The following is a 27,210-nucleotide window of genomic DNA, read 5'->3' as shown; positions in this document are numbered from 1 at the left end:
TTAACCCGATATGCGTAGTTTATTTGTTTAATCTTAAGCAGAAAAATCTAAGGAAAACACATTCACTCACACAGGCAGACTTTTGTCCTATCTTTTTTCTCCAGCAGTCTGTCTCCTTGACAAAGTGATCTGTTACCTTGGTAATGCCATCAGTTTCTGTGGCGATGTGATCAGTTGCCAGGAGAAATCTAATCAGTTACCGTAAGAGCGCCATCATTCTGTGTGTAAGGCCACTTTTTCATCAAGCAGGGAGCGATTGAGTAATTATTTTATCTTGATGGTTACCAAGGCCCTGTTCAGTCCTGATCATGCCATGCTCTTGCGTTGTTCAACCTTCATTTATATCAATGATTCATTTCTCAAAATGTTGGACATACAAGAGCTGGACACAATTATTTGTTACCCCTAGTAAAGAAGTTTAAGAAGCCTTAAAATAAGGTCTTGTTTTATTACAGCAGCAAAATCTCATGCAGAGAAATGCAACCTTAAATTGGGTCTATTTATTCACAGAGGGTAAAAGTTCACATTAAGGAATAATATTTTTTTTGACCAAACCCACCAATAGGACAATTATTGGCATCAATAATAATCCCTCTACAATAACTGTATCCAATTTCTTTTTGAAATGGTAATATTTTTAAAGTTTATCCAACTTTAAATTTGTACTCCATGACGTCCTGTTTCCCTGGTGTATAAACATGACCGTGACACAGAGGCCCATTCCTCTTAGCAACAGGCCACTGAGCTGGATGAGGATCCACATTTATCTTGGTGCCACTCACAGTGAGCTTAATCATAAAAGCTATATCTCCAAATCTTACTGTTAGGGAACTGCAGTAAAGATTGGCTTCATGGGGTCACCAAATCTTCATGACAACCATTAGACACTATCTACATACCAAAAAATGTTTTAGGGGCATGTCAGAAAAGCCCTGTCTTACCATCACAAATGTAAGCATGTTGAGTTTGCTAAACTTTACCGGGACTAACAGCAACCATGTGCTTTGATTAGATGGGACTGGGATTGAGTTTTTCAGCTACCAACACACATTTGATCTGTGATGCTGTTTGTCTGTTTCTATTCCAAAGGCCCATGGAAACCTTGTTTGAACTTGGGGTCATTTCCTCTTTGTAAATACCCGGAGACCTAAAATGAAAATCTGGTGGACTTTATCAGAAAACTGAAAACATGGCAAATTGTTCACTGGATTCAAAACAGTCTCCCATTTCCATTCATCTCAGTCTCCATCCTCAAAAACCTGTGGTGTGAACAGAAGTTAGGAATTGAATAAGAGAACCCAGGACGATGGACGACATAGAGAAATTGCATTTAAGTTAAAGATTTCTCTCACTGTATGCTCCAACCTATTTTAAGGTCACTGGATAGAGATAGTTCTAAAAAGTTATTTCCTCTGGGCAAAAACAGGCTGCACAAAGTCTTAACAGCATGGATATCAATAATTGTGGCACCGGTGGTTATGTAAAAACATTAACATAACCAAAAGATACATTTAAATGAAGGCATTTTGCAGTGGTGCCAAATAATATTGGCAGCACTGTGTCTCTTTCTCTGCCTCATGCCTCTCCTGTTTCATCTGCACTTTTTTCCTGAAGGTTAGCCACTCCTGGCTGAAGGAGGCCACTCAAATTTCCAGTCTTGCTCTCAAAAAGCTGAGCTAATAGAGAAGTATAAGCGACCAGATACATAACAGAGAGAGTTTAAAAGGTGTTACTGCAGTGTCTGCACATACATACTACTGTGCATGTCCGACTCACTGCATGAAAGCCCCTGGCCCTAGGGATATGCCTCAGAGAGTGATGTGCTTGCTGTGCATACATGCAGAATGCTTCGTTCACCCACAGCACCCAGAATCAAACTGTCTCTCTCAGCTTTATGCTGGTCCAACATATAGCGTACACCACCATCTAACATTCAAGAAAAAGTTGCATATATCTAATATTATACGGGTTCGAATCGCATAAAACTATTCTCATTAAATTATTATTGGACTTCAAAAGGAAAGGGAGAAAACAAACATTAGAAGATGAAGCCTCAAATCAAAGATCAGCGCCTCTTAAATTAGCGCGAGAGGAGTGCTTGGATGTACATAAAAGCTGGACTAAACTCATACAGAAGAAGTCAGATGGTCAGCGGAATATTTTCCTGAAACTGTGCCTTCCAGGGTTACCTCCTGTTCCAGATTGGATTAGCAGCATGCCGACTGTGGCCCAGTCACAGGGGTCATAAAGGAGGAGCATTTGTTTGCATTTGCAGTGATTTTCAAAAGTTTACATACCTCTTTGAACATTTTCTTGCGAAACAACCACAAACGTGGAGGTGGGCAACACCATAATCTCACCTAGGCCACCAAAACGGGTAGACGTCTTTATACCCCTAAACAAAATCCAGTGCAACTGATTGCTTTCAGAAATCACTAGTTAGCAAATAGAACCCACCTGTGTGTAAATTAAACTCGGGGGAAAAAAACAATCTGTTTTATGAACGTCTCAGAGGTTTGTTAGAGATCATTAGAGAACGTACAGCATGCGGAAGACCAAGCAACACGGCATACATGCAGGGTAAGGCTACAAAACTATATATCAAACTTTGAACATCTCTCAGATTATCCTACAATCTAGAAATGTGAAAAAAGAGTACATAACCACTACAAAACCACAGAGACATGATGACCCACCTAAGTAAGCAAACAATAAACTATCAGGACCCCCTTCAGTTTGCTTATCGCTGTGGAGTTGGAGTTGAAGATGCCATCATACACCTGCTTCAACAAACCCACTGTCATCTGGACAAAGCCAGCAGCACTGTGAGGATCATGTTCTTTGATTTCTCCAGTGCATTTAATACAATCCAACCTGATTTGCTTTGTCAGAAACTCCAGAAGACTCAGGTGGAGGCCTCAACAATCTCCTGGATCAAAAACTACCTGACAAACAGACCACAGTTTGTGAGACTGAAGGGTTGTGTGTCCAACCAGGTAGTCAGCTTTCAGTACAAGACAGACTCCTGTCATCTGCAGAAATACTTGGATGATTCTGCAGTCGTGGGGTGGATCAGAGATGGACAAGAAACTGAGTACAGAGAGCTGGGGGACCGCTTTGTGGCATTGTATGGAAACAATAATCTCATCTTGAATGTGAATAAAACAAAGGAGATGATTTTAAGAGAAACAGGAATTTGTCAAACACTATTTCCATCATGGGAGAAGAAGTGGAGGTGGTAGAGGAGTATAAATACCTCGGTGTTCACCTGGACAACAGACTGGAGTGGAGATGCGACTGTGAAGCTATCTACAAGAAGGGACAGAGCAGACTGTACTTCTTGAGGAAGCTTAGGTCCTTTGGTGTTTGCAGCAAGATGCTGCATATCTTCTATAAGTCTGTTGTGGAGAGTATGATGTCTCCTGCCATCATCTGCTGGGGAAGCAGCATCAGAGCCAGGGACTTAAAAAAGCTCAACAAGCTAATAAAGAAAGCTCTCTCTGTTCTGGGGACTCCTCTGGAACCTCTGGAGATCATTGTGGAAAGAAGAATTCTTCATAAAATGAAGAACATTATGGAGAACCCTGAGCATCCTCTTCATTCAGCCATCAGCATCTCCAACAGCTCTTTGAGGAAACCTGCATAATATGAGCTACAACAACATTTGATTTCCCTTTGGGATAAATGAAGTATTTTTGAATTGAATTGGAAACTCACAGACTGGGCAAGGAAAGTGTTAATCAGAGAAGGAGTCAAGAGGTCTATGGTGACTCTAGAGGATCTGCAGAGATCCACAGCTCAAGAGAACCTGTTGCCATTGCTGTTTGTTTGAACAAACACTGTTTACCACAAGCTATGTAGGGGTCACAGCTAATATGTTGAAGAAGGATTTATGTTAGACCTACATGCAAAACGCTCTGCTTGGAAGAAAACAAACATCCTCTATTTCTAATCTCCAACATAAAAGATGATAATGGCAGCATTATATTGTGGGGATGCTTTTCTTCAGCAGGGACAGTGAAGCTGGTCAGAGTTGATTGGGAAATTGTTTAGACTAAATACTGCAAAATATTTGAGATTGGGGCAGGGGAACAGACCCTAAACATTCACCATATAATCCTGCAGCCTAAACTTCAAAACACTCTTACTGAGTTTGTGCTATTTTGCCAAAAAAGGGGCAAAACATTTTTTTCTAGATTTGCAAAGCTGTAAGAAATATACACCAAAGTACTGGCCGTTGTAATGAAAGCAAAAGGTGGTTTTACCAAACCAAACCTAGTATTATTTTGCTTCGATATCATAATTATGCACCATTTTGTGTTAGTCTATCACATAAATGCCCCTTAATAAGCATTGAGGTTTGTGATTGTAAAATGACAAAAAAGTTCAAAGGGTATGAATACCTTTGCTAGGCACTATATAATGTTTTTTTACAGTTAAGGGTAACCCAGTACAGCAATTGGAGATTTGAATTACCCTCCAAAGGCTAAATTCAGAAAACTATTAGACACTGGAGTACAAGCCTCATCTTCCTGTGAAAACACGTAAATGCACTGTAGGGTTACCTCCCAAAGCAGAAGTGTAATTATCCAACATGATGGAGGATGATTAAATATTAGCCCGCACTCCGAAGGACACCCAAAATGCACAGAAACGCAATATACGGCCTCACATACACCGCAGGAATTATTAGATTTCAGCTGATTGAGTTTTCTCTTTGTCTCTTTCTGAAATGCAATAATGGCAAACACATGTTCAGCATGGCAGATCACCAGGGAAGTCCCCATCTCTGGTACACAATCTAATATCATCTACTCATAACCCCAAACTACACACACAAACACACACACAGCAAGATGCACGCAAACACCGAGAGAGGGAAAAAAAAATGCCAAAAACTAATTATGCAGAATCTTCTCTAATAGAAGCCCCGATTGGATTAATGATGATTTGGGGAGATCAATGAGGTTTTTTTTTTTTTTTTTCCTCCTCATTCAAGTGTGTGTAAATGCATGTCTGTGCGTGTGAGTCTGGCAGGGAGAGTGGGATATTAAGACCGTCTGGTTATTAGCTAAGTTAGAAGGATGATGGTTATAGGGGGGGCGGTGTCCCACTTTGAGTTTTCTTCATCATTTCATCTCTCGCACCTACACTCTGCTGACTACCTTCACTCACGCAGTCAAGCATCATGATGCCTTCTTTTTCCTTTTCCTTTGAATAACTACTGCTTTGAGTTAGTAATATAATCCTCCCACCATCTTTTCCCTGATTCTCATATGCTCTTTCTGTGTTAATAAAGTGTGTCTTCCTATTTAATATGGTCTAGATGTGTTCTACTTTCATGCTGCTGATGTAGCTACCACTTAGCATTTATTGATGGTGTTTACATCAAAGCAATAATTGGAGATTCCCGCTCATCAAGGCATGAATCAGAGCTGTCGATCTTCATTAAGGCCTCGTCTATTCCATCTTCACTTGCTACCACTCCTTGCTCTTTCCATATTTCGTCCTCACTCCCTCTGTAAGCTCCCTAATGTCTTCTTCCTCTTCACTCCCACTCAGCTGCATGTTCCCCTCCTCACGCCCCCAGCCTCTTTCTTACTCCTGTGATTTTTCAATATTTTATAATTCCCTACTTTCCACCACCTCCTCTCCTTCACCATTCTCTTTATTATATTTACATTTTCCTCAAATAGCTTTCATTATTGCGTGAATAATAAGTCTATTCCAGCTGTACAGCTTTTTTCCTCTGTTATTGTACATGGCAGAGTGGTAAATATTTTTTTCTTTTTGTTTGCAGAGATGTAGTTTTTTTTAAAATAATTTCTCTTTAGTTCACCCGAGGGCACGCACCACTTGACTATTGTGTCTACAGTTTATACTTCACGTATTCAAATAATCAGAGTGCACTCAGAGGCCTGTCAGTTTTTGCACATGCACGTGAGTACAGAAGGTCATAGTGTGTGATAAATAGAGGCTTGGAGGGGGGTGCACTGAAACAGAAAATAATTTTATAAAAGGCTTTTGATTAATCATGTCTGTTTCAGGCATTCAAGGTCAGGTTCCTTCCCCATCGTGTCTTCCCTGTCTCAAAAAAAACCCTCACATTTCTCTGTTATGGCCCTCACACAGGCACATTTTTCTGTCAAAGCTAATCCAATCTGGGCTTCATTTCCTTGTTCTACCCAATCTGCAGACACAATGAGATTCCCTGTGTGCTGTGTCCCTCTATCTCTCCTAAGCACCTAAATGTGCGCTTGTGCACGCTTGTGAGTCCTGCTGCTGCTGTAATTGAAGTCGTAACTCAGAGCCAGATACAGTACAGTTGCTCCCCATGTAAATCATTGGCTAATGGTTGGAGCAAGCAGAGCTGCCTTCTGAATGAATACACACACCCACACACACACAACTCTTGTGATTCTGCGGACTGCACTGACAAAAGAACCACTGTTCTGAGTGATTGATGAGCATTTTATGTTTTATGCTTATTGACAGACCCTGCTCCAAAACACACAAAGTCATGCAGACAAGCTCAATCTAATATGTCTCTAATATGCTCTCCCCTTCATGCCAGCTTCTTTTGGGTTATGAATCTCCCTGAGTTCCCGTGTAAACGTCCTCTCACCCACTCCTTCTACATCCACTGTTCAGCTCCTTTCTAACAGTCAGGCAGACAACAAATGGAAAGTGTATTTGTCTCACTGGTGTGCATTTGTGTGCTGTCACATCTGATTTCACAATAACTTGTAAAATCACCAATTACAGCTGTAAGTCTTTTAGGGATGTCTCTACCAGCATCGCACTTCTAGAGACTGAAATCTTTGTACATTTTTCTTAGGACAGGAGATATTTTTTGAAAGTTTCTCCTGCTCAGTTACATTGGATGTGAAACATCTGTGAATATCAGTAACATTGATAGTTTGCCACAGATTCTCAATTGGATTTCTGTTTGGGTCATTCTAACACATGAATATTTTTTTTTACTTTTGCTAATCCTTTAGAGATCTGGTTGTATGTTCAGGGTAATTGTCATGCTGGAAGGTGAACTTCTTCACCAGTGTCAAGTTTTGTGCAGCCTCAAGCAGGTTTTCTTCCAGGATTGCCCTGGATTTAACTTTGTCCATTTTTTTCATCAACTTTGACAAACTTCCCTGGTGACAAGAAGCATGCCCACATCTGCTACCACTGTTTCATGGTGGGAATGGTGTGTTGACCTTGATGCGCAGTGTTAGGTTTTCGCCACAAAGAGAGTTTTGCAGTTACACACAAAAAGGTCAAACTTTGGTCTTGCCCACTGTGTCCCCTACATAGAATAGAATTGAAATGTCCCTTATTTTCCTACAATGGTGAAATTCAGGTTTACCAGCCCCAAAGTGAAAGGTAAATGGAAGCATGGTGATTCACAGAGAGGTAAAAAATATAAAATTGAAAAATAAGAGTAAGAGACTGTAAAGTAAGGGAACATTTACTGCATACAAAAAATACCCTACAGTTATTAAAAATAGCATGCTTAGATTAAAGTTTGCCTCATAGTTTGGGGCAAAATGGAAACAGGACAGGCTTTTTTAACCGTGGCTTTTGTCTTGTCACTCTTCTATAAAGGTCAGACTTGTAGAGTGCATCACTAATATCCTGACAGATTCTCCCACGTGATCTGAGCATCTCTGCAGCTCTTCCTGAGATAACGGGGCCTCTTGGCTGCATTTCTTTCAATACTTTGCCTGGAATGTCAGTTTAAATGGATGATCATTCCTTGGTAGCTTTCCAGTTGTTTCATATTCTTTCCAGTCTCAGACAGTGGACTGAACAGTGCTTTGTGAGAAGGTCAAAGCTTGGGGTTAGTGTTTTACCTACCTTGTTTTAAAACTTTTTATCCCTGACCTTTCTGTCGTTTCTTGTTCTTTATGGTGCTGTTTGATCACCAATGTTCTCCAACGAACCTCAGAGGCCTTCACAGAGCAGCTGTATTTATACTGCGATTAAGTCACACACAGATGGACTCCATTTACTAACTGGGGATTTCTGATGGCCGGTGGTTCCACTGGATTTATTTCCAGGTATCAGATTGATTGGGGACTAATACAAATATGCAACAGCCTTTAAAATTCGTTCTTTGCAAAAATATTTTAAATGATCGTATCCTTTTTCTTCTAGTTTGCAATTACTACTACTTTGTATTTAAAAAATTCAAGGGACATGAAGACTTTTGCAAGGCATTAGGTTGCAATCGGTTACATAAGCTTCTTTCAAAGAATAGTCAAAAGCAAACACGAAGGCACCTTCTTCTTGCCTCGGTGGGATTTGTGCAATAGCTATGGTTAATATTAGGGTTTGTAATCGACCTGCAACTGTCACACCTTCAAGCCACCATGGCAGATGGTCACACGGTCAGCGAAAGACTTTTTTTAAATGGTTATTTTAGGTCAGCTAATCTATGTCACTGTTTAGCCCAGAAAAATGCACAGAAACATTTTTTGTAAAGACATCTTTGGCCCATTTGTCCTGTCCACATTTAAGCTCAACAAAAGAAAATCATGCTATTTTTTTAGCCCTTTTGATCAATTTTAACAACTTTTTAACTTAATTCTGATATCAATAGATGTCTTATTTTAGATTTCTTATTAGGTTTTATTTTTTAGCCACATTTATACATTGTGAAGATAGGGGGAACCTTCTTTTTTTCATTTCTTTTCATCAAACCTTTGCCCAGGGTGTGAGATCCAATTACATACAGTCCAATTCAGTCGAAATTATGATATAATAGCATCAAATTCAGCAGATCATATAATGCCAATTAGTGAAAGGGGTCTTCTATAAGGAAGCCCAGCTCACTACAAGACGTTGACATTTCAGCAATACCATATCCCGAGCAAGAGTATGGCAGATGGCAGTGGAGTTGAACCACCTAATTTCAACAGGAAGAAACTTCAAGCACCAAGAACCAGGCTCAGTATGTGCAACTATCTGTTATGAGTGAATGAAGCAGACATGGTTATGTTTCGTTTTACAAAACATAAATGTGCTTGCATTTGGAGCGTTAAATATAATCAGTCAACTAAGAATGGTAAAATTGAGTCTATCAAATATTATTCTTTAAAAAAAAGAACAGTATGATGGAAATCCTTGACACACTTATGCTACATATCTCCTGTGGTTGTTTATTTTCTAAGAAAGCATAGTTATGGGACATGGTCAGCTTGATTTGTGGACTGTGAATGACCAGAGGTGTCTCAAAGAGAGGCTTTTTTTTGGTGAAAAGGCCTATAGATATCCATCTTTAACTGAGCCAGAAATGAGTTGTGGTAATATCCTTCTGACACAATGGGATCATAGATACATCACAGTCATTACCATAGAAATTACCCTTCAAACTCTGTACAGGAAGCCACTTTTTAGTCAGAAATAACCCCCGTTTTTCATTATTTCTGACATTCAGGCCTGCTCTGCCCCTGTTTTCCACCTTTTATGAAAGTTCAGCAACATCATGATGTGCATCATTTTTTATTGTGTAAAGTAGCAGCAGTCGGCTACTAGTACCAAGCCGAAGTGAGCTGTCCAGCAGGAGGATCAGGGTGTAAATGAAGCCTTTGGTCTTGTCATGCTTCTTGTCCCGGAGCTGGATAGGCGAAGGCGGTGCAGGCTGCTATCAAGACCACAAGTCCTTCGAGATGCAACTAGAGAGGCATCGTCTGCTGCTTTTCAAAATACCCCTCAGGAGCATGTTCTCACTTCTGTCTTTTACATCTCACTCGTGTTTTTCAGACACTCTCTTGCTCTCCTCTTGTACATTCTTCCTCTCTTTATGTTAATATGTGTTTTGTTTGATGCCATCTACCCATACCTTTTTCATTTTTGCCTCCTTAGCAAAACCTGTCCCTCTTTGCGTTATTTCTTCCTTTTTGGTTTATACCAACACATTTCAGCTGTTAAACTGGATGAATTATCAGTTCTGTAGTGTTTTGGATGCATTAAGCCAAATTTTAGAAGTGCTGAACCGCATTTCTGATGTTCACGCTTCATTTAGGTCTTGTTAATAGTCATGAGCCCACAGGTTAGTCTGCTGAATATTTATGCAAAGCTGATTGGACAAGACTGACAGACTGTGATGAGAGCAAAAGATGAGAGGCTTAAGGGAGACCCACAGCTTGTCCTGTATTAAAAGACTTCACTGGGAGCAGCATCACAGAACAGAAATATAAAATGAACTTTTTTCCTTCCTGGGAAACATTATAAGGATAGCACAGCCTTTGATTTACCATCTTGGCTACATCCTTCTCTGAACACTCAGCCAGGAAGTTTTACGGCTCCTTTGAAGTTAACCTAAAATTTTGTTGCAAGTGTGAGTGTGTGAGTAATAGCTGTGACTGGTGTGCTCTGAAGTGGCACAATAGCACACCTCTTCATCCCCAGGACTCTGACTTGTTTTCAACAATAAGTTTGAGGTTTGGGTACAGTTGGACAGGATTGTTATTTCTAGGTTTTGTGTGACTCCTCTGATAAAGAAAAAGCGTTTACAGAGGCATTTGGGGAACACACTGTTTTTTCTGTTTCAAAGAAACTATTTGGATTTGTGCTGCAAAGCAGTTGTTTGAAATTTGACCAAATACTGATGGAGTTGTCAAACAAATGCAGATGAGTTCTTATGTCTGCCTTGGCTCTTGTCTCTGTAGAGAAGTACTGACAGCTTTGTTCTCAACCATGCTGTTTTCTGTGGCCATTACACCAGACACCAAATTAGGCACACACAAAAACAGGGTGAGAATTGGCTTCAGTGAGCAATTAGAGGCTTTACTGAGTGGGTTTGTGAAGTTTATGAAACAGAAAGCAACTAAAACATTAGTGCAATACGCTATTTTCTGCATCCTATTTCATCACATAATTCATAATTTAATGTTCATGCATTTTGAAAGCTAGAAATTAGTCAGTGATAAAGATGATGTAATATGTAATGGCATACTAGTTCAATGCTAACTTTAGCTTCATTAGTGGCTAACAGATAACCAGTAGCAGTATTCTCATATTGTATACAAACTTTTCAGACCTCTACTCATTAAATACATCAAAACTAAGAACTCCCATTTTTGGTTCAGAAATGGATCCTGTACTTTGATGAACTTGTGTTTTAATTTAATTAAAAAAATAAAAAGATGGAACACTGTAATCAGAGTGTCATATCAAGTCGGTTAAACTTGTAGAATATTAATCTGGTTAGAGAGGTTAGTTAATCATTGTCTCCAGTGCATGAAGGAGATCCCAGGAGACAGGCAGTTACTCTAGGAGAGTTAGACAGGGCCGTCAGAGGTCCTAAACCCATCAGCAGGCCCGGTATCTGCTCCTTTGTGCAAGCAGGAACAGGATGAGTACTACCAGAGCCCCACATAGTGACCTCCAGCAGACGTGAATGTCTTCATGACTTCATGATGGTTTCCTGAGGGCCTGATGTCCTTTTGGAGGCTCTGTGATCAATGCCCGGCACCGTGGAGCTCGATTGGCATTTGCCAGAGAACACCGGATTTGGCAGGTTCAGAACTGGCAGCCTGTTCTTTGCAAAGATGAGCGCAGGTTCACCCTTGAGCTCATGTGATAGACATGAAATGGTCTGGAGAAGCTGTGGTGAATGTTATGCTTAATCAATCAAGCAACATTTTACAGCTTGATCATTTGGTGGTGGGTCAGTGTTTGTCTGGGAAGGCATATCCATTGAGGCACTGACCTGTACAGGATAAACGACGGCACCCTGGCTGTTAATAGGTATCGGGATGAAATCCTTAGACCCATTGTTAGACCCTTCGCTGGTGTAGTGGGTCCTTGGTTCCTCCTGGTGCGTGATAATGTCCGGCCTCATCTGGCATAATATGCAGGCAGTTCCTTGAGGATGAAGGAATTGATACCCTTGACTGGCCTCCAAGCTCCCCTGACCTACATCCAATAGAACATCTCTGGAACATCATGTTTAGGTCCATCCAACACCATCAGGTTGCACCTTAGATTGTCTAGGAGCTTAATGATGCCCTCATCATGATCTGGGAGGAGATACTCCAGGACACCATCGGTCATTTCCTAAGTAGCCTGACCCGACGTTGGACTAGCCTGCCACATCAGTTTTTTTGTTTAAAGTTCTTAGTGACTTTGCATTAAGTCTTGTAGGGGTTGGTAATTTTCATTTTCATCAAATAAAGTAAAATTATTTTGTTCCTAATACATGACCCATTCCACATCAGCATGGATATCCAGTATGATTTTTGGTGATAATATTGTAATTCATTAATTTTCTATTGGATTCAAAACTACTTCCTCTATCAAAGAATCTGCAGCAGATTTCTTTTCTTGCTTATTGGTCAAAATAGGAATGGGCAGGTCAGATCCTTAAAAAATCTGTATAGGCCAGGAAAAGTCTAAATAGTGTATTTCTATTCATAACAGCCTCTTTACCTGTTATATTAAATTATAATCTTTAGAGACTTGTAAACAGCTTTATTTAATATAAAGATTACTCGTACTCGTACTCGTCGTCTTCCGCTTATCCTGGTCGTGGGGGCAGCAGACTCAGCAGAGACACCCAGACGCCCCTCTCCCCAGACACCTCCTCCAGCTCCTCCAAGGGGAGCCCAAGGCGTTCCCAGGCCAGCTGAGAGACATAGTCCTTCCAGCATGTCCTGGGCCGTCCCCTGGGCCTCCTCCCGGTGGGACGTGCCTGGAAGGCCTCCCGAGGAAGGCGTCTAGGAGGTATCCGGTATAGATGCCCAAGCCGCCTCAACTGGCTCCTCTCGATGTGGAGGAGCAGCGGCTCTACTCCGAGCTCCTCCCGGATGGCCGAGCTCCTCACCCTATCTCTAAGGGAGTGCCCGGCCACCCTATGGAGGAAGCTCATTTCAGCCGCTTGTATCCAGGCTCTCGTTCTTTTGGTCATGACCCAAAGTTCATGGCCATAGGTGAGGGTAGGAATGTAGACCAACCGGTAAATCGAGAGCTTCGCTTTTCGGCTCAGCTCTCTCTTCACCACAACGGACCGGCACAGCGCCCCCATTACTGCGGCAGCCGCACCGATCCGTCTGTCGATCTTCCGGTCCATTTTTCCCTCACTTGTGAACAAGACCCCGAGATACTTAAACTTCTCTACTTGAGGCAGGAACTCCCTTCCAACCTGAAGAGGACAAGCCACCCTTTTCCGGTCGAGAACCATGGCCTCGGACTTGGAGGAGCTGATCCTCATCCCAGCCGCTTCACACTCGGCTGCGAACCGCACCAGCGCATGCTGTAGGTCTTGGCTAGAGGGGGCCAGCAGGACCATGTCATCTGCAAAAAGAAGAGACAAAATCCTCTGGTCCCCAAACCAGACCCCCTCCGGCCCTTGGGTGCGCCTAGAAATCCTGTTCATAAAAGTTATGAACAGGACCGGTGACAAAGGGTAGCCCTGCCGGAGTCCAACATGCACCGGGAACAGGTCCGACTTAGAGCCGGCAATGCGAACCAAACTCCTGCAAATATAAAGATTATATTTGAAATAATTGTGTGTTAAATTAATTCTAACCTTGGATAATTGAGCCTTCCCTCTCTTTTGCTGGAAGAGGAGATTTGTGACTTCCCCAAACTTACTTCACAATGGTAATCTGAGACTCACAGTTGCCCTGGAAACAGTAGATGAACAGTATTGGAGGCTCTGAACCATTATTCTCAGGGATACATTTTAGACAAAAATGTTTTCTTGAATGGTAGATAGAGCCTTTACTTTTAAAACAATGTTTATTTCAAGCGAACCTTATTGATACATTAACTACTTTTGAGGTGTAAAAGCAAGTATTTTTAGTAATGGATTTTTGTCATTTTGCACTACATACTATAGAAGCAAAGTCATGGATGCATGTTTTGGAACCTAAGATGAGTATTGATTACCTTGTTGGCCTTAAAATCAAAGCTAATTTTGCTCTTGAGTATGGAGCATACATAGCGAGCATCTGTGTTATAATAAAGGTCTTGTCTGTACTTGGTTCCATACTTGCATCAAATAGAGATTTTGTCCTGTCTGATGCTTCTGTCAGCAGTTGCATTATTGTAACGGGTTGACAGACTGTACAGTAGTTCATTCTCTGTGGAAAAGGACACGTCACCGGTTGTGACAGCCTGTTCTGTGAAGCTGCTCTCACAGCAATGAGATTCAGCAGGGACCCGAGAATCTGAAGTCATTTTAGAGCATAAAACAGAAACAATTCCTTCTCCTTTTATTTCTCTTCTAGCTTATTGGCTCATTGTTTCTCCATTCTGTTTGTGCCATCAATCTGTGCTTGAGTGAGTCCTTGGTAATAATAACTTTTAATAGCTCATGATGCCACCTAATAGGGCTTAAGTAATTTGCTTATTTTAGATTAGAAAAGGCATCTCTGTAAACACTGGTGTACGGCAACAGGCTTTCAGCCGCCAGTTTTTCTCCTGGCTGTGGATTCAAACTTCAAATGGGAACGACTGTGCGTTGCTTTGTCCCGTGCCAATCCCATTTTGCATGGTTTCACTTCAGGAGGTTCAGAGGTAATTCTCCTGGAAAAAAGGAAGGGAAAAAATGGTTGCCAGGATTCCACAGGGTGCTACATTATTTTCCAGATGGAGATGTTTTCAGCTTCCTGAGTCTGGTGGGTAGAGAAGCATCGGTGATGATGAGTAATTTGAGATGCTAACTTGAAACACTGCTGCACAACAGGGTGGTCTGGCAATGCCTTGCAGCCATGTGTCTTTTGAATTCACCCAAAGTCATGCACCCTGAATATTTATCACCATGCATTTATATATATATATATAAAGCATTGCAAACAGCAGTTAATTGAGCATGCTCACCAATCTGTGGATAAAGATGAGATTTTCTCAGCAGATGGTTGTAACCTTAGGCAGTCGATCAGTCGGTCTGTTATTGCGAAGCCCTGTGTGGACTACAGCAGGAGGGTTGTAAGGGGCTGATTAACTGTGAAGTAGCAAACAAGCAATATATTTACTGTGCTTTTCAAAAGTATTCATACCTCTTGTCACTGGGATTTTATGCGATGGACCAACACAAAGTAGTGCATTACTGTGAAGTGAAGCAAAGTAATACATAGTTGTTCTTGTGTTACACATAAAAAGCTTGAAAGTGTGGTATGCATGTGTACTCAGCTCCTTTAACGCTGATCCGCATAAATAAAATTCATTGCAAATCATTGCTTTCAGAACTCATCTAATTAGTGAGTAGTGGGTACCAGTGTGTAATGTTGGTTTCAGTATAACTGCAGCAGTTTTGCAAAGGCCTCAGTGGTCTGTTGAACATGACTAAACAAACAGCATCATAATGATCAAGGAACACAGCAGACAGGTGAGGGTAATGGTTGTAGGAAAGCATTACTGACCGAAATTGCAGAGATTAGTAGCTCAGGTGAGACAATCTGTTGACATGACAACAATTTGTCAATAACTCCACAATTCTGGCCTTTATGGAAGAGCAGCAAAATAAAAGCCATTGTTTGAAAGGCCATAAGAAGTCCTATAGGTCCTTCTCAAAAAATTAGCATATTGTGATAAAGTTCATTATTTTCTATAATGTAATGATGAAAATTTAACATTCATATATTTTAGATTCATTGCACACTAACTGAAATATTTCAGGTCTTTTATTGTCTTAATACGGATGATTTTGGCATACAGCTCATGAAAACCCAAAATTCCTATCTCACAAAATTAGCATATTTCATCCGACCAATAAAAGAAAAGTGTTTTTAATACAAAAAACGCCAACCTTCAAATAATCATGTACAGTTATGCACTCAATACTTGGTCGGGAATCCTTTTGCAGAAATGACTGCTTCAATGCGGCGTGGCATGGAGGCAATCAGCCTGTGGCACTGCTGAGGTCTTATGGAGGCCCAGGATGCTTCGATAGCGGCCTTTAGCTCATCCAGAGTGTTGGGTCTTGAGTCTCTCAATGTTCTCTTCACAATATCCCACAGATTCTCTATGGGGTTCAGGTCAGGAGAGTTGGCAGGCCAATTGAGCACAGTGATACCATGGTCAGTAAACCATTTACCAGTGGTTTTGGCACTGTGAGCAGGTGCCAGGTCGTGCTGAAAAATGAAATCTTCATCTCCATAAAGCTTTTCAGCAGATGGAAGCATGAAGTGCTCCAAAATCTCCTGATAGCTAGCTGCATTGACCCTGCCCTTGATAAAACACAGTGGACCAACACCAGCAGCTGACAAGGCACCCCAGACCATCACTGACTGTGGGTACTTGACACTGGACTTCTGGCATTTTGGCATTTCCTTCTCCCCAGTCTTCCTCCAGACTCTGGCACCTTGATTTCCGAATGTCATGCAGAATTTGCTTTCATCCGAAAAAAGTACTTTGGACCACTGAGCAACAGTCCAGTGCTGCTTCTCTGTAGCCCAGGTCTGGGGAATGCGGCACCTGTAGCCCATTTCCTGCACACGCCTGTGCATGGTGGCTCTGGATGTTTCTACTCCAGACTCAGTCCACTGCTTCCGCAGGTCCCCCAAGGTCTGGAATCGGCCCTTCTCCACAATCTTCCTCAGGGTCCGGTCACCTCTTCTTGTTGTGCAGCATTTTCTGCCACACTTTTTCCTTCCCACAGACTTCCCACTGAGGTGCCTTGATACAGCACTCTGGGAACAGCCTATTTGTTCAGAAATGTCTTTCTGTGTCTTACCCTCTTGCTTGAGGGTGTCAATAGTGGCCTTCTGGACAGCAGTCAGGTCGGCAGTCTTACCCATGATTGGGGTTTTGAGTGATAAACCAGGCTGGGAGTTTTAAAGGCCTCAGGAATCTTTTGCAGGTGTTTAGAGTTAACTCGTTGATTCAGATGATTAGGTTCATAGCTCGTTTAGAGACCCTTTTAATGATATGCTAATTTTGTGAGATAGGAATTTTGGGTTTTCATGAGCTGTATGCCAAAATCATCTGTATTAAGACTATAAAAGACCTGAAATATTTCAGTTATTGTGCAATGAATCTAAAATATATGAATGTTAAATTTTCATCATGACATTATGGAAAATAATGAACTTTATCACAATATGCAAATTTTTTGAGAAGGACCTGTATAGACAGTTTGCTACATGCCATGTAGAGGACAAAACAGACATCTAGAACATGGTGCTCTGGTCAGATGAGATCAATTGATGTTTTTTCCTTCATGCAAAATGTTAGGTTTGGAGTACTAATGTCGCTCATCCCTGGAACACACCACATTTAAACATGAGGGTGGCAGCATCATACTGTGGGAATGCTTTTCTTTAGCAGTGACAGAGAAGCCAGTCAGGGTTAATGGGGAATAATGGATAGAAGGAACTACAGGGCAACCCTGTAAGGAAACCTGTTAATGGTCCAATAAAAGTAAAGATACAAATCTAACTGTGAATCGTTCCCAGGACCTGAAGATTGATGTTCACTGATACTGCCTATCCAATTTGTCAGAGTTTGAGCCTTTTAGAAACAATGAGCTGAAATTCAGTCTCTAGATCTGAAAAGCTGGTATGGAGATACCCTAAATAACTTGCAGCAAAAGGTGGTTCTATAAGGTATGTGTTGACTCAGTTTATTGAATGTAAATGCATGCCACAATTCTCAGATTTTCATTTGTGAAAATAAATTGAAACCCATGTTTCATTTTCCTTACACTTCATAGTTTTGTATTGGCCTGTCGAACAAAATCCTAATAAAATGTATTAATAGATTCTTTTTTAAACCCCCAAACTACTCATTAGATTAGCAAAAATACCAAGCAGTCTTACATGCTAATGAATCTCTTCTGATATTTATTCATTCACACCTTTATATATGCAAATTATGTGCTATTTCAGTGGTGTGTCAGTAGTTCTGGCAGAAATCATTTTTTAGATCCAAAGATAGGTGTTCTTTTCTCTGTGTTGGTTACAGAGCTGGAAATGTCATATCTAGTTGTTTTATTCAGGCAGCAGGCAACTTTTTACTCACTTTCTGTCTTTTGACAAAAGTACTAAAATACAAAAAAGTTTCTGAGTTTAAGCTATTCTTTATTCTTATTTATTTGTTTTTTGTTTTTTTACGTGAAACGAAAACATCAAACATATGATTAACTTTTTTGTTAATATTTCCGTTAATACATTTTTTACATTATCAATTTCTACCTACATTAAGCATCCTAATTTATTTTTATTTCATCAGATTCACAGATTTCAATGGAAATATTTTGGAATTGGAAATCTGAATATCTGCGAAGGCAAGTTTGTCTATTTGAAGGTGTTAAGCCATGAAAGTTGTGAAAATAGCTCAAGAATTAAAATAATAAACATTGAAAATTTTATAAAAATAACTAAAATAAATGAAGATCTGTTTTGACTTTACTTGTATTAACAAAAAGATACAGTTTAATTCTTGTTTGCTTGGCTTAGTTTGTGTGTTAAAAATTAAACACTAAAAACATGTGGACCTGCTAGATTTAATGTTGTTTGAGCCCATGTGGTCATCTCAAAAATATTTTCACTATGCTGCAAGAACATCTTTCCCAGATCTCCTCAGTTACTTTTTTGTCACAGTCAAATATTAGGCAAAGCTGGTAAAATTATTTTCTTTCAGACTCCAAAGCTACAGACATTGTTTTACATTTTCTCATCATGTTCTTTTTTTTTTTTGCTACATGTTGTGTTGAGGATGTGTGTGTGCATGTGTTTGTCTACATGTGTGTAATGCACACTTTAAACTAATCCTCTCCCCCCGAGCAATTGACAGTGGGGCTCTCATGGCGGTCACACCTGATGTACCTGCAGCTAATCCTATCCCACAACCGATGTCAGTGTAACCAATCCTGTCACAGCACTCAGGAAAAATGCAGCTTCCTCCTGGCATTTTTGTCACACCTAACTGTTGTCTCCCTCCTCTCCTGCCTACTTTCTCCTTTCCCTGCTTGATTTTATCGATGCATTACTTCTTTGTTTTCTTTCTGGCAGACTGACAGGACCCCCTGCCCCGCTTTTTGTCTTGTATCCTACCTAATGATATCCTTCCTTACAATCTACCACCCTTGTTTCTCCCCCTGGTCTATAACTTTAACAGAGTTCCCATCCCTCTGACTTTGACTTATTTGGAATTTTCCTCTCCTCTCCTTTCACTTCACCTCTTCTTCCCTCGTCTTTCTTTCTCTTTGTCAACTTTTGACTTTACCCACCCATCGCTGGTCATTTTCTGCTCTCCTGTCAACAGAAATAAACCGAACTTTAAGTCATTTGTCACAAAACAGAAATTTCAATATGTACCTGTCAGCAGTGATCAAATTTTTTTTTAATCCACGAGAGCTGACTGATGGTTTTTCTTCTCCTCCCCTCAACCCTGCCTTTTCTATTTCCTTGCAGAGAGTAAACTAAAGGTACAAAAGAACAACCAGTCTCTGGTATACCAGGAGGACAGCCGGGTCAGGATCAATTGCTCTATCACCTCCCAGACCAGTCAGGACTCCCAGCATGCCGTTCTGTGGTACATAAGACGGGCGTCGGGGTCAGAAACTGATGAGCTCCTGCTGAGAATTGAGCGCACGGGGGCCTTTGTGTATGGGGCGTATGCAGATGAGGAGAGACTGAGGAGGCGTGTTCAGGCCGAGAGGCTCTCACCTCGTCTCTATGCACTGACGCTAAACAGGGCAGAGAGCAGTGATTCTGGGACGTATTATTGCTTGGTGGAGGAATGGCTGAGCGACCCAGATGGAGCATGGTATCGACTCTCGCGAGATACCTCGGGGCACACCAATGTTCAAGTCAAACAACCAGGTGAGGCTAAAGGTGCTCCTCATATTCAAGGACATTTTAACTTTAATCCACAGAACCGGGACAGTGGGGCAATGGTTAACATGTCTAAGATTCTAGGTTTGACTCCTGCCTGACTTACCATCATTTTTCTTCCAAGCCAATAAATAGCAGAGAAAGAATTAACAAAGGCCCAGGTTACAAATGACAGCATGCATAGATTTAATGCGAGAACTTACAGTATAATATCAGAGGTGATGTGCCAATTCACTCTTATCAACAACTAGCTCTAATTTCAGTTCACCTCATTAAAACCAAATAATTCCTTTTCATAGTTCTGCACCTAAACTTTCTAGCCCATGGTACTTTGCTGCATGCTGTGTGTCCCTCAGTCTTTGCCCCCACCCCTTTGGTAATGCAGCAGCACTGCAGAAACAGGAAGAAAGGGACTTCTGAAATTTTTAAAACTCATTGGAACACATGGCAGTGGAATTATTGGCCAAAGCTACTGGCAAAGACAGATCTAAAAGAAATATTTAGCAGATGCACTGTTCCTGAAAAATCTGCAGACATTTATTAATGTAAGTTTTCTATGAATTTTAACAGAAGTCTGATTTTTTTTTTTAAAACACCTCAGTAATGGCCCATCTTCCCCTTTGATTATTTTTTCCCCCAGTCTTTTTCTGCCGCGTGTCCTATTTACAAGTCAAAATGAGAAATCACTGATATGGCCCGAACTAAAATGAGAGGATCAAACAAGCAGCTCAGCAGCCTGTAAAGAAAATGCTTCTTTGGTAAAATGCTTTGTAAGCAGATACTGGTCTCAAAAGTAATGTAACTGCACCACTCATACAAGTGAAGAAATCTGGTGCTATGTGCAGCATTATCAGTAACTCTGTGAATGGACTCATTCATTCACGCTGTGCTCAAGCTGAGCTTTTTATGTAGATAAAGTCATAAAAACAGGATGGTAACAGCACAGTAACACAAAATATTTTATTGTGGATGTTAACTTTTAAAGGCGTAGAAGTTGTGGATGTTAATGAATAGTGTTTAAACATCCACAGAGGATGCAGGACTTGGCTGTTTCCCACCCCTGCTGTCATCCTGCTTCTCATTTTGGTTTAACAAGCAGGCAGTCTCAAATATTGTGTGAGAAAGAACCATTGTGAGCCAAATTTTTTATTGCCCTATTTTTTTCTAAACTGCCGGGGAAGTGGGTCATAGAACCACCCCTCTAGGGCTGTAGCATAACAATGCAGACACACAAACTAGCCTTGAGGTTGGATCCAACCCTGCTGGGAAGCTGGAAGACTGGTTCTGGCTGCAGGCAGGTTGGTGGGTCTCATTTAATTTTGTCTTTTGTTTTTACATTTCCTGTAACATGCAGAAATTATTGTTTTATGATATGAACATGTTTAAATCAGTTCATTTCACAGCTGCAATTTTTATTATTTCATTTGATTATTTTGTTTAGTCAATTTAAAGTTTCTACGCCATTTTTAACACATGTGCATGTGGGTAAACAAGAAATCCGTTGAAAATTAAATTTATTTGAGTAATTTAGTTCAAAAGGTAAAATTCCTGTAATTTATAGATTCATTGCACAGATCAGTTGGTAATTTATCTTAACTTTGATGATTATGGCTTACAGCTATTAAATTCCCTGAATGTATCTTTTCAAAAACAATCATGGGGATGGCTGACTCGACAGTTGTCAAGCAGACAGGTATTTACTCCATCCACAAAGATGTTAAGCCACAAAAACTCATTGCTAAAGAAGCTGATTGTTCACATGGTGCTGTATGTTAGGAAATCAATGGAACGTTTGGTGAAAGGAAAAAGTGTGGAACAATAAGGTGCACAAGCAAATGGGGTAACTGCACCCTTGGGCTAGAACTGTTGCCTTGAATGTATTGACCCTCACCTAAAGCTGTAAATTAACATCAGAAGGCTAAAGTGAAAAAAGGCTGTACTGTTGCTCAGTAATCAGAAATCCACTTTTTCGATTAGAGTAAATATTGCATTTCATTTGGAAATCAAGGTCAGAAGTCTGGAGGAACAGTGGAAGTGTATAAAATTCAAGTTTCACTGTGAACCTTTTAAAGTCAGTGATGATTTGGGGAGACGTGTGATCTGCTGCTGTGGGTCCACTGTGTTTTATTTAGCTGCGTAATATTATAATTTGAGATCCACCCTTAAAACATTTTTGTAAATGCCAAACTGAGAATATTCTATGATTAGGCCAATAGTTGTGAATTTGTAAATTATTGTTATTATTTAGTTTGAAACACTTTGTGCAATTGAATAAACCATTTAACTTTCTTTTTCTCTCTTGTGGAATTTCTGCAGAGCCTCAACTCCGTGTTGATGAGCTAGAGAACAACGTGACAGTGGAAGAGTCCAGTTCAATTAGACTGGGCTGCAATGTTTTCAGCCAGTCATCTCCCGACTCGCGCTTTTCTGTTTTCTGGTACATGGAGCGTTCTGATGATGAGGACATCGAGGACCAGCCAGGTGAGGATGAAGATAAGCGCGACTGTGTGTTTTCCATCGGCCATGACGCCATCTTTGGAAACGGAAACTGCAGCCCCCCTGACGACAATGGGCCAAACACCCGCTTTCAGTTTGAGAGGACTACATCTGACCAGTACAGTCTGACCATTCACGGAGCCCGGCCAGCAGATGCTGGTCGTTACTATTGCCATGTGGAGGAGTGGCTCCTCAACCCTCGCAATGAATGGTATCGCCTGGCCACTAATAATTCTGGCGTCACCATTGTCAATGTACTGCAACAAGGTAAGCCCTTAGTAAGAAATTCCTGTGAGCCTCTGTGTGTGCGTGTATGTGTATATATATATATATATATATATATATGACACTGGTCAAAGAAAAAAGGTGGCTAATTAATTCCGGGAAGATGAGATGACAATTTATAAACAACTAGTTCAAACAATGATGTTAATTAAACAATTGTGTTATTCCTCGTAACAATTACTCTAAAGCAAAGTTAACAGGGTGGTCAAATCTCTTTAATTACCTCATTTGTTTTTAAAACAGTTTATTGAGCAGAAAAAAATCTATTTATTGTATCCAAATACCATATAGCACCTAAATATTTACTTTTACAAATCATGTGAAAAATTTTACTTAGTTTATACTTTGATGGTTTGTAAAGCTTCAGCCTTTATCTATCAGTGTTGGCAACCTTTTAGAAATCTGACAGCTATGATACGGTTCTGAGAGTGATCTAAGAGGCAGATCACTGGTCAGGCCAGTCAAGCTGAAAGTGGGCTGTTTTCTGGTCACCAAATGATTCCTAAAGTACTCATTTTTATGCACAAAAAGAGAGTAGGAATTTCAAACTACTGATTTTCTAACTTCCTATGGCAGCTAGCTGTACTGCAGTCCTATCAGTGGCTTGTACTGTATAGAAACAGGAGCAAGATGTAGAGATTCACTTTCATTTTTATTATAATTTATTTTTAATTTCTGGGCTATTCTTTGACAGCTAAGTTGTCCCTGTTGGTATCTATTCAAATAAAAAAGGCATGATGCCGCTGCATTACTCAATTAAACATGGGTATAATGCACTGTTTTTCTCTCTTGTAACATAATATTTATATGCTCTTTCCATAAATATTTAGATTTCAACATTTAGTGATGCCAGGTAGTTTTGCTCTGTCATACCTGACTTTTCTGGGTACAAAATGGAGACATCTGCCACAGGATCATTTGTTCCGACTAAATTTCAATTCCTATCCACCTGTGGGACGTCTCATATACACTTTAGAAAATATAATGTAGTTCATTCCAATGAATATTATCAGCAGTAGGACGACGCTTAGGGTTGCTTTGGTTTAATCTGTCATTTTATATTAGTCAGCTGGCCAAAATGGGGTATTTGAACCAAAATAAAAAACTAAAATTAAATTAAAATAAATAAAATTATAAGTGGGATTTGGGGATTTTTGACTCTTTCTTCCCATAATTTGTGACATACATTAGAAAAAAAAAAAAAATTTATATATAGTTGTTTAGCCACATACTTTGTTTCTGGGTACAAAATGGAAGTATGAACAAACAAAATGGAGACACGAGTGTGTGAAATGGGGATACAAGTTGATAAAGAGCAAACTGTCCTGCAGAAAAAACTAAAAGTGACAATAAATCTGTGAAGTTTGTTTTTAACTTTATTTCTGTTTGAAAATGCTATTTTTTGTGTGTTTTGTATATGTCAACAATTTAGAATTGTTAATTTTTTGCCAACAGTGTCCACCATCCATTCTGTGGTGTGCTCCAACGAGTCCCTCTTCTATTTCCTCTTCTTCTACCCTTTCCCTATCTTCGGCATCCTCCTCATCGCCTTGCTGGTCGTGCGCTACAAGGGTCGCAACAACAACAAGAGCCAGGAGGGCAAGAATGGTGCCCCCCTGCTGTGGATTAAGGAGCCTCACCTTAGTTACTCCCCCACCTGTCTGGACCCCCCAGCGCTTAGCTTGCACCCCGGCTCGGTTGACTAAGCGAGGGAGAGTCTGACCCCCGTCCTTTTTCCCTGCCTCACGCACATCGTGGACTCAATCGACACAATGCCAGGGAGCCTTAGTGGACTCCACCTTCAGACCTTACTGTTGTTCAATGCCGTGTTGAATTAGTCAATGAGTTTAAAGATTTCTAAACTGGCGGCTGTTTGTTTTTATGTTGACGACTGTGTGTTTGTGTGTGTGGGCGTGCTGACAATGGATGTACCATTTCAGCACTATTAAATGGGCGAGGGCAAACCGAAGGGCAATAGAGTACCATGAACCTCGCCCTGTTTCTGTTAAGCCTAATGCCATAGTTGTTTTGATTTGTATTACAATACATATTTATCTATTTTTCAGAGGAGAGTGGGGAAAAAACTGTGCAGATAAGATCGCTGGCCAGTCTGGGAGGAACATTTAAGAGAGTGAACTCTGCAGGCGACTCCAGCATTAAACGGGATGCCAAAAAAGTATTCAAACTGATCCAAGTGCAGCCACAGCCTAGCCTACTATGCTGGTTCCCATAGCAATGCTCTGCACCCACTGACTTCGTAGCTACCGGCTCCGTTGCCAGGCTGCATGAGACAAAGGCTAGGACACACAAGTCTGTGTCCTGAATGAGGATGTGTGTTGGCCCACCTGCCTTCACAATGGATTCGCTTGGCAGACTGAAACAAGTCCTGGTGAGCCACCTAAACACTGCCAGACACTCTGGCCCGAGTGAAAGACTGCCCTGCTCGTCTTCTCCAACCTCCTCTCTGAAAAACGGACAGCGAGGGAAAGTAAAGGAGGTTGAAAATTATGGGTTAATAAATAAAAAGGTCTCTTTCACTGAGGATGTATGTACTTAAACATAAGTGATTTTCATTTTTTTCTTTCAGTGCCAAGTGCTCCTCATTACCATTCTGTCATGTGCAGCTGATGTTTGAAGTTTTTAAAGACACTGGGGATGCTGAGGCAGGCGATTAATATGTCTGCATATGTCCCGCTGTGGATTTATAGGCCTTGTTGGCAGTTAGATTTTAAATAAGTTGAACTTTTTTGATTAAATTAAGCAAGTCACTGAATGAAATTCAATGTTTGCACATTTTCTTTATTTGCCCAGTCTCACCACTCCATTTAGTTTTAAACATGAAGGCCACAATGAAGATTATTATGTGTAGAAGTGTCATAAAACACGAAAAACCTTCACATGATTTGATGAGGACAAATCTTTGATTTGTTTATTTTAAAATATTTTCTATTTATTGTTTTATACGTTTTTTGCATTGCTTTGTAAGATTTTGTCTTTTTTGCCTCTTTTTATTTCTTCAAAAGTTGTGCATTAAGCACGTTCTATCAATAGCCTGTGTGTTGAAACTGTGGTAGAAGTAGAAATGCTAGACCTGTCCTGCGCATTGCAGTTTGTAGCATTTCATTACAAGCAGTCGGGTTTGTTCAGTGTCAGAACACTGTATATCTAATACATATAAGAATATGCTGTGGCTTTAAGTGTACAATAGTTGAACAGACAAGTCACAAAAAATGATTCACTTATATGCTTTTTCTGCTTGTTTATTTAGTGAAATGTGATGTAACATCTGCGTAGGAAGTTTCAACTGAAACGTGAGATGTTTTCTTTTTTTTTATCATGGAAGCTGGCTCCCCAATAACCAGTAAGGCAGACCGGCTGAAAAAGCTGTGCCACGTTCTCAGCCTGGAGAGGGGAAACCCTCTGCGTAACCCATGCACTGCCAGACTGGACATGGGAAATCTTGAAAAAATCTGTCTCAGTTGTGTCAACATGTATATTGCATGACAATATTACAGGGGGGGATTTTGGTGTTTTGTAAAGCTTTGAACATTTTGAACCTTGTGTTTTTGTGATGGGCTGACAAAATTCCCTTCTCTCTCCATCCTCCCGAACTTCCTGAGCCAAGAGTCAGCGCAGTGTCCGACCCCACCCCCCCCATCTTCAATATTTGACTGCCAGTCCAAGATGCCTCTCGGACCTGTTTAAATAGTTCATTTTAAGAATGGGTGTTGTGGAGATTGTGTTTGATATTATTGCTCATAAGTGTCTTTTTAATGCTTTGCTTTTATGCAGCACTTCATTAAACAGATTTATGTCAATAAAAGCTAAAATGTGTTCCTACAACTGACGCAAGACACCAAGTTATACGATTTTAGCTTTTTGGAAAATATGTTAGCTTGAGTGAAGCATGTACTGTTTAGCCACAGGACTTTGAAATGTGATGCATTTGTATTAGTAAAAAGTAATTTAAAGTAATACAGTGTCTCACACCACAACCACAAAGAATTTAGTGTATTTCATTGCATTTTATGGGATAGACCAACACAACGTAGTGCATAGTTGTGAAGTGGATTAAAATTGATACATGTTTTTTAACATTCTTTTAACAATTAAAACTGATAGATTCATTGGTAGCTAGCCTGCTTTACTCTGATTCCGCTAAGTATAATCCAGTTTAACCAATTTCCTTCAAAAGTTGTCTAATTAGTACTTAGTCAACTATGTGTATTAAAATTTCTGCATAACTTCAACTTTCTTGCGAAGGCCTCTGAGGTTTGTTGGAAAATATACTTGAACAAACGGTAAACAATGTTTTCAATTCTAATTTAAGGTAGTCAACAGTTTCTACATATCTTTGGTTTTCAGGAAGCAGAGGAGCATAGAAACTAAATGTTGCCTCCCCCTTGTTTAGTTCTGGTCCTGGAAACCCTTAGTAAAAAGGTTTCTGATGACCTGACTGGTCTATAATATGCATATACACTGCTCAAAAAAATAAAGGGAACACTCAAATAACACATCCTAGATCTGAATGAATAAAATATTCTCATTGAATACTTTGTTCTGTACAAAGTTGAATGTGCTGACAACAAAATCCCACAAAAATCATCAATGGATATGAAATGTATTAACCAATGGAGGCCTGGAT

At 40.3% G+C, this 27,210-nt stretch overlaps 1 protein-coding gene across 2 annotated transcripts in view; it reads left to right on the top strand.

Annotated features, from left to right (window-relative positions):
- igsf3 (immunoglobulin superfamily, member 3) overlaps positions 1-26,815 on the top strand; it is a 119,507-nt gene extending 92,692 nt beyond the window's left edge. For both annotated transcript variants that reach the window (XM_047370975.1, XM_047370974.1), the window contains exons 7-9: positions 19,362-19,772; positions 22,101-22,547; positions 24,021-26,815. In XM_047370975.1, coding sequence (XP_047226931.1) covers positions 19,362-19,772; positions 22,101-22,547; positions 24,021-24,271 — 1,109 coding nt within the window. In that variant the 3' untranslated portion in view covers positions 24,272-26,815. The remainder of the gene's footprint in view (positions 1-19,361; positions 19,773-22,100; positions 22,548-24,020) is intronic.
- Positions 26,816-27,210: the final 395 nt, after the last annotated feature.

The sequence above is a fragment of the Girardinichthys multiradiatus genome, chromosome 7 (genome assembly GCF_021462225.1).
Source record: "Girardinichthys multiradiatus isolate DD_20200921_A chromosome 7, DD_fGirMul_XY1, whole genome shotgun sequence".
Classification (NCBI taxonomy): Eukaryota; Metazoa; Chordata; class Actinopteri; order Cyprinodontiformes; family Goodeidae; genus Girardinichthys; species Girardinichthys multiradiatus.
The sequence above is the reverse complement of the archived record's forward strand: the minus strand, read 5'-3'. Positions and strand labels throughout refer to the sequence as shown.